At 30.3% G+C, this 8,446-nt stretch overlaps 1 protein-coding gene across 1 annotated transcript; it reads left to right on the top strand.

The window, feature by feature from the left end:
• The first annotated feature begins 6,921 nt into the window (after positions 1–6,921).
• Positions 6,922–7,884, top strand: LOC129962301 (solute carrier family 35 member G1-like). Its single transcript, XM_056076048.1, has one exon. It carries the CDS (start codon positions 6,922–6,924, stop codon positions 7,882–7,884), a length of 963 nt encoding a protein of 320 aa, XP_055932023.1.
• The last annotated feature ends 562 nt before the right edge of the window (positions 7,885–8,446 follow it).

Genomic DNA, 8,446 nt, shown 5'->3' on the forward strand with positions numbered 1-8,446 from the left:
CACATTTTCATTTTCATCACCTCTGTAAGACATGATGAAGACTATGCGGTATAGGATATGTAAAAAATTAAATGGGAGTGATTTGTGAAATACGCTTTGCAAACAATTCACAGAAAATCTTTTAGAAATGCTCAAGTTCGTGTAATTTCTATTTGTTTTACCTTTTCCGTACAGCCCATTTCCAAGGCTACTAATAATCTCGGGAAGAACAAAAGATGAACTGGAAATTAAAGGAAAACAAATAATTCATAGGCTAGTAAAATGGGGCAAAATTCATAAACTTGAGTTTAATGAAAGGAAAACAATTCAAATGCCTATTACATTTGGAGAACGTTTAAAATTAACAGATCCGCCTAACATAAAAATAGGCAAAAACAATATAAATGTGTCAAATCAAATTAAGTACTTGGGAGTTACATGGGACAGTAAATTAACATTTACGTCACATTTTAATAAGGTCAAGAAAAAAGTGGATGTATTAACATATAAACTAGTGACAGTTGCGGATAAATTTTATGGAAAAAGGAAATACCATCTAAGAAGAATCTACACTGGGGCCATTGAGCCATTTGTTCTTTTCGGGCACGGAGCATGGGGACATAGGCTAAATCTAAAGAAAATCAGAAAAACATTAAATTCAATCCAACGGCGCCCTCTCATCATTATGTCTGGGGCTTATAGAACCATTTCTACAGAAGCCCTTCAAGTGATAACGGGAATTTTGCCAATGGACCTCAGAGCAATGGAAATTTTCACTAAATTTCAAATAAGAACTTCTAGTAATAAAGTTAAAATAGGAAACAAATGCTTCAGCAAAGAAGATTATGAGATGTATTTTGACAAATTCGAACAACATCCTGCAGAATGGTTTATTCACGGTTTTCAAATTAAAATCCCAGATATGGATGGAATAGAAATTTTTACAGATGGTTCAAAAGATGAAAATAAAGTAGGAGCTGCAATAGTAGTATACTACTATGGGAAAGAGATTGATAAAAGTCTTGTGAAATTATCGAACCATGCCACAAGCTTCCAGGCAGAAATGCAAGCTTTAAAGATGGCCATTGAATATTGTGAAAGGGTGGAGGACGGACAGAAGTGCTCAATTTTTTCAGATTCTCTCTCAGTCCTACAAGCCATACAATCTTCTCACAATTGTAATAAGGAAATATGGACGATAAAAGAAAAGATAAAAAGTGTAAAAACTAACAAGTGGATAGAGTTGAATTGGGTTAAGGCCCATATTGGGATATATGGTAATGAAAAGGCGGATCAATATGCAAAGTTGGCGGCACAGAAAGAGGGTGTTGATATGGTTGTCCCCAAATCAAATGGTGTCTTAAAATGGGAATTAAGAGAAGAAATAAAGCTGCAATGGTTTGAAAGATGGTATATGTCCAAAAACGGAAGAGTAACTTTCGATTTTATTCCTAATCCAGAAATAAAAATAAGAAGGTACCATCCACTGATAATTCAAATTATATCAGGACATGGGAGATTTCCTGCATATTTTCAAAGATTTGGAAGAATGCAGGACAATAAATGCATTTGTGGAGGAATCGGTACTGTTTACCACTATTTAAAGGAATGTATTGAAATCTCGGAGTTAAGAAAAAATCTGAAAATTATAAATAATGACTTAAGTACAGTACTGTTGGTACCAGGTAATCTTAAAACTCTGAAGGACATGATGTCAAAAATTGTCAGTTTTTTACCAACTATTTGAGAGTTTGTAGATAAGGAAGAAGGACAATAATTGACCACTTTGTGGCCAATTACCTCGAGGAGAATGTCAGTTTGACAAATCGGTCAATGCAAGGATGGACAATACTCAAGATAGCAGTCGGCCACAACAAATCCTGTCGATACTGCTACGTTCAGTGGTGGCGGGGTGGTCGGCTGTACGCAAGAAGAAGAAGCCCATTTCCAAGGAGTATCTGCTCTCTTCTGTAATTATAACTTCCCAGCTCAAATCTCGCTGCTAGCTACTCCCCCACCTCTTCTTCTGAGTTCTAAAAATAAATGTATCGTTATTATTTAGAAATCTGTAGATTATAAAATTCCGATATATTATAAAATTGTCAAATCGTGACATCACTTTAATTGAGCAAGTCCTTGTCTAGCTGCTTATTTTTTCTCAGCCTTTTGGAGCAAATCTCATCTTCTAACATCAATGGTGTGCAATTGGCAATCCAGTAATTATTTGGCGGTGGCATCAGCTGATGCCATTGGTATGTTCAAGATGTCAGGACAGGACATCTGGTACATGCCATTAATGCCGGATGTCACTATGCTATTCACATCAAATGAGAACAATCACAAATTTGCTCAACCTTTCAGGGCGAATCTCATCTTGAGACATCAGTGAGATACTATTGGCAAGCCAATATGTATATGGTGGTGAAATCAACTGATGTCATGGGTATGTACCAGATGCCAGAACAGGACATCTGCTACAGGCCATCAGAAACAAATGCCATGTATAGAACTCGCATCAAATGACAACAATCTCAAATTTCATATTAAATCTTGAAAAGTTTCATTAGATTTCAGTAGTACTGCCTGTCGTCAAAAAGAGAAATATCACATGAATGCTATTTTGTTAAAATTGAGTTATTTTATTTTTAAAAAAATGTTTAGTAAATAAGCATTAGAATCAAACTAGAATAATTTTTCAAGTTCTATCGACAAATTTTTATGAATCACATGGACTTGAAAGTGTTGAGTGTTGTGTATTGACATCCAATATTGGCTTTCACTTACGGCATGCAAGATGTCACTGACATTACTTTTGATGTCAATTATTTTTCACCATCATTAAATTAATCTGTTACATAGGAAAGCAGACAAAATTCATTATGATTAAATTAATATTCTATGAAATTTTATCTTTCAATATTATAAATTTGCTTAACAATGATATATATGTTTGTAGAATAATATAAAGGGTGAAGAAAAATTACAATCACTTAGAGTTTATCTAGAAACCTAGAGCTTATTCCACCCGCTGGCCTCGTTCTGAATAGAAAACATTAAATATATAGAGAATATAAGACCGTTTGAATTTTTCAAACTCTATTTTCAGAAAACTATCCTAAAGGCGTGCTACACGAATTACTTCTGTTGAAGTCCTAGTTATGCCTTTTATACTTCAGTTAAAAATGAATCCCCTGTTGATCGGCGCGGCGATTGTATGCAAAATGGCTGCCGACATCGCATTTCATGAATAAATGAGGTTGAAACACACAGCTGTGAAAGCAAAAGGGGAAAGACTAATTGAATATTTACGTTTTCTCATTTCTCCGTCTACAAGACTCAAACTGCTGTCATTCATCTAAAGCACTGGATTATTCTAACACTAGTAAGTCGAATTTCAATTTTTCACGGCGTTTTCTAGACTTTCAAATGTTTCTAGATTCTTTACTGTGACCATAATTTAAAATTAAAATTAACTATGTCTAATTTACTTTTCTCATTTATAGAACTTGTATTTTTATAATCTATATATTTAGATCTGAGGAATTTTATAAACAAGCTTCATGAATCAAAAATTGTTGAAAATGAAATCTATGAAACTCATATATATGTCAAATGCTCCGCGCCAATTTAATCCATCGGGCATCTTGCATTAAATAAAAATGTGTTTCGCCCTTTCAATTAATGCGTTTTATTTTCATCATTTTTTTATTTAATAATAAAAATGTATAGTCTAGACAGTCTTTATTGGCTGAAAGTTCGGTTATTTCCAATTTCGAAACTCATTTGAATACTTTGAGAACTAAGATTATCAATAGCACCTAGATATTATATCATCAACTTTCTATTGTAAAAAATGGCGGTAATTTTGTTTCGTTAAATACGAGCATTCAAATGTAATTGTACAATATATTTGTTGATAATATATAAAACATTGCGAATTACTGCTAAAATGTTGAAATAAAGTCTCAAGGAGCAGACAGAAAATTTTTAAATTCAAAGCTCTTCTTGCCTTCATATAATGTATATTAACATAGCGTAACTAAACAATTGTTTAATATCTACATATTATCGAAAAATTATTATAAAATTATTTCAATTAAACTCCGTTTTTTTCAGGGGTGAATTTTGTTTATCTTATGTAGAAATTTGTATCCATTTTTGTGTCACATTCTCTATGATATTGCTAATAAATAACATTTAAATTCTTTTAATTACCCAGGTAAAAACACAAAACTATTTTTATTTTAAGATTCATGCTTTGACTTGTTTATCACAACATTAAGTAATTTAAATTGTTAGATCTGTTGTAATTTTTTTTTCTCCATTTCTTCGGTAATTTTGTTTGTTTCGATAAGGGCATTCGCTCATGTAAAAAACTTTTCGCCACTGTTTGGTTGACATAGTAATTTATAAAGTGTAATGGTTAAACACATTTATTGATAATGTGTAAAATGTTGTTTATTTCTATTAAAATGTTGAAATAAAGGATCAAAGAATAGACAAGAAAAAATCTAAATTTTTCATACTTTTCAATAATGAATATTTACATTGCGTGACAAAACAATTTTTAAATATAGACAGATTATTAAAAATTATTACAAAATGATTTTAATTCAGTTTAATTTTTGAGGGTGAAATTTTATTTATCCTCTGTAGAAATTTATATTAATTTTTTATGACATTTTCTTTATGATATTTCTGATTAATAACGCTTCAGTTATTTTTAATTACTTTGTTAGGAAATTCTAAATAATTTTCATTTTAAGATTCATGTTTTAACTTATTTGTCAAAGCGTTAAGGTGTTAAATCTGCTTTAATATCTTTAATTCATTCACATTATTAATATACATAATTAAGACATATCAAATTACCTTGCTGAAGTGCCAAATGATCGATGTCATTTAATAAATGTAAATAAAAATAAATTTTTTGTATCTCCAATCCAATTTGTTCAATTTTTTTTTTCTTTTTGATTTGATATTTTTATCCATCCTGACAGGAGTTTCGAGGGAATAGACAGTAGCTGTAGCTCGAAAATAACAAAGAATAACTATTCTCAAAGAATATATGTAGGATAAGATACATTGCATTCTAGAACTGGTTTTCACTCTCCTACAAAAATGCATGTTTATGAAAATTCATTTCTGATGTAAAGATGTTCTTCAAGAAGGCTTTTAATTGTCCTTTTAACATTTTATCTCCGATTTATATTTATCCATGAAATTTTATTTCATTGTTTAATTCATATTCAATTTTTAATTGCTATATTTTTCCTGTGGCGTAAGAAATCGACCTAATAGCTTTGATCATCTTATAAACTAATTTGTTTTTAAAAGCAAATAGAAAATGCAAGAATTCTACGTTTTTAAAATAGCATACACATTATACAGAAGAAATTTTGGCAGTGTTCTAGCAATACTGATAATTAAAAAAAAACGGTAAAAATTTCTATATATCTTTCTGATGACAATCATATCAAAGCACATGTTTCAAGAATTGTGAAGTTTATAGAACTGACAGGTTAAAAATATGTATAAGAATCCAATTGTTAACTTACCGCAGATTTCTGGTGTTAACTTCTAAATATCTAAATATTAAGATTTTATAAAGAAGTGTATTTAAACTTTTCGAATATGCAACTAATAAATTACACAGTAACATAAATTATACATATTTCTGCAATAAATCAAATTATTATTATATAATAAGATCAAATTCATTCTGGAATTAAGAAGATATGCAAAGACATAGTAAGATGTGATATAAACAAATTCTTCTGCTCAATTCAATATTATTTGATTTTTTCGCGTAATATAAAAATTTATTAATAACAATTTAATGCAATTGTCTGCTTTTCAAGAAAAACAAATGAAAAATACTTCTTAGGTTTACCCAAGTACTTTTTTAGAGAAGGATAAATTGTATTATTCAGTTTAATCAAACAATAGGAAATTTGGGAAACTCTGCCAAAAATCTAGCATTATCTAGAAGGAATCTAAAAGCATTATATTTTTATAGTTATATTTTCTCATTAACATCTATGAACTATTACTATAAAGAATGATTCGTCTCAAGCAATTCCTCTGTTGTTTATGTTGTACTCACACATTATGTTAGAATATAGTTTCTATTTCGCATTTTATAATTTTTAAAATACTATTATGTTAAAACACAACCGTATTCTGATTTCATTCTCATATCCAAAACTATAACAATAAATGTTAACATACATAATTAAAGAAATTGAAGCTGTGATAAAATTCTTTTATTTCCTATGACTTATTCTGAGCCAGATCTGTAATTTTTTTTTCATGTAAATGTTGTTTCAAGATGGAATCTGAATATAGTTAGGTTAAAGGATTTTGTAATGATTTTTGTTTGAAACAAAATAAGAATTAAAAAAATAATCGTTATTAAATCTCATATTTTACGACAAAAATTTAATTGCATTTCAAGTACCCCATTTTTCATATTTTTTAATTCATTTATTACTTCTTTAAAGTAATTAATTTTTCAACTTGTTAAAAAATTAAATAAATAGCAAATTTTAAAATTTTTTGCAATTTTTAATTGCTGCTTGGTTGCAAAAGGTGATTAATTTTTAAAAATAGGAAGTGAAACAAAAAAAAAATAATAGTTGTTAAATCTTATATTTTATGACAAAAATTAAATAGCATTTCAAGTACTCTATTTTTGATATTTTAAAATTTATTTCTTCGTTCTTTAAAAGCAATTAACTTTATCAGCTTGTTAAAAATTAAACAGCAAATTTTAAAATTGGTTGTAAATTTTAATTGCTAATGAGTTGCAATTATTAATTTTTAAACACAATATTAAATACAATTCAGTTAGTAATAGTTATTTAACTATTTTTATATTAAATATGATAATAATTATTTTGAAAGTTACAGAAACCCCTGCAGTTGAAACCCAAGCTCAACATGCATACTAGAAGAAGATCGTACCATCTATGGCCTAAAATTTCGAAAGGGAATAAAGAAGAAAAGAAAAGGAAATGCACTGCCTTAAAAGGTTTTTTCTTCGCCATAATATCAGCCTTTTGTACCTTACTCAGTGCAATTATTGTGAAAAAAGTCAGTCTTCATCCTGTTCAGTCTGCATTTTACAGATTCGTTGGATCACTTGCGCTATCCATTCCTGCGGTTGTAAGAAGTAATGAAAATCCTGTTGGACCAAAAGGGTTTCGACTTATTCTTCTATTTGCTGGTATATTCGGTGCCGGCAGCATGCTTTTTGGCTTCTTGGCCTACCGTTACTTACCGCTTTATGAAGTATTTGTCATATTTGGAACTACCCCTATCTTCGTGACTGTTGCAGCGCATTTGTTCCTCAAGGAATATTGTGATATGTTTCATTCCGTTCTCTTGATTTTTTCTGTCATAGGAATAGTTTTTTCAAGCAAACTACCATCCCACATCATTGCAAAAGACATAACTTACAGCACAGATAATATTTATGGTTTTCTAGCAGCAATTGTGGCAGTTCTTTGCAGAACGGGTCAAATGATCTTCATCAAGAAAGCTAAAGAAGTGCCACATTCTATAGCCATATTTGCTTGTTGTTGGACAGGCGTAATAGAATCTTCAATGCTGATGCCAGCTTTTACCGAAATGAAATTGCACAGATGTGGATTAGAGTGGATAAATATTGTGTTAATAGGTTTTCTCAGTTTTTTTGACCAAGCATTCATGACGATAGCCCTCCACTGCGAATTTGTTAGTGTAGTTGCTACTGTCAGATGCGCAATCAATATCACAATGGGATTTTTAATTGAGGCTTTCCTTTTTCATGATGAAATTGATTACTTCGTCATTATTGGTGCCGTTCTAGTTGTATCATCTATTTTTTCATTAGGTCTGAGGAAATGGATGTCTTCTACTTGAGTTAAAGTTAATACATTGAACTCTAAATTACATCCGGGAATGATATGTCCCGTGATAAAGATTGTAACCAACGAACCGAAACTTAAATGTGTTCAAGCTCAATTGCAGAATTAAAAATTTTCTTTGTAATTATATTTATATTATAAATATACATGGCGGCAAGGTGTAAGAAAAATCACTATTAAGAATTATCTAATGGAATCTGTAGCTATGTTTAGCTATTATTCATCTTTGGACAATGTCAACTCCTATCCTCCTCTTTGGATAAATCCAACTTTGTCGTCCAGTAACTCAACTCTTCCAATGACTCTTTTTATGTGTACGAATAAAATTAAGCATGAGTAACAATTAGTTATGGTATCGTAAACTTGATGTTTTATTTACATTTTTTTATGCTGGAGTGTTGCAATAAGCTGAGATCTGCAAATTGTGCTATATAAGCATGAATTTTATTACAAAGAGAACCGGAAGGGGAGTGTCCGAGAATATATAGAGAAGATACCACTGCCAGAAAATGAAGGTTAGAGATAGAGAATTGAAAGAAATTCGGAGAGGCAAAATA

This window comes from Argiope bruennichi, chromosome 2 (assembly GCF_947563725.1).
Source record: "Argiope bruennichi chromosome 2, qqArgBrue1.1, whole genome shotgun sequence".
Lineage (NCBI taxonomy): Eukaryota > Metazoa > Arthropoda > Arachnida > Araneae > Araneidae > Argiope > Argiope bruennichi.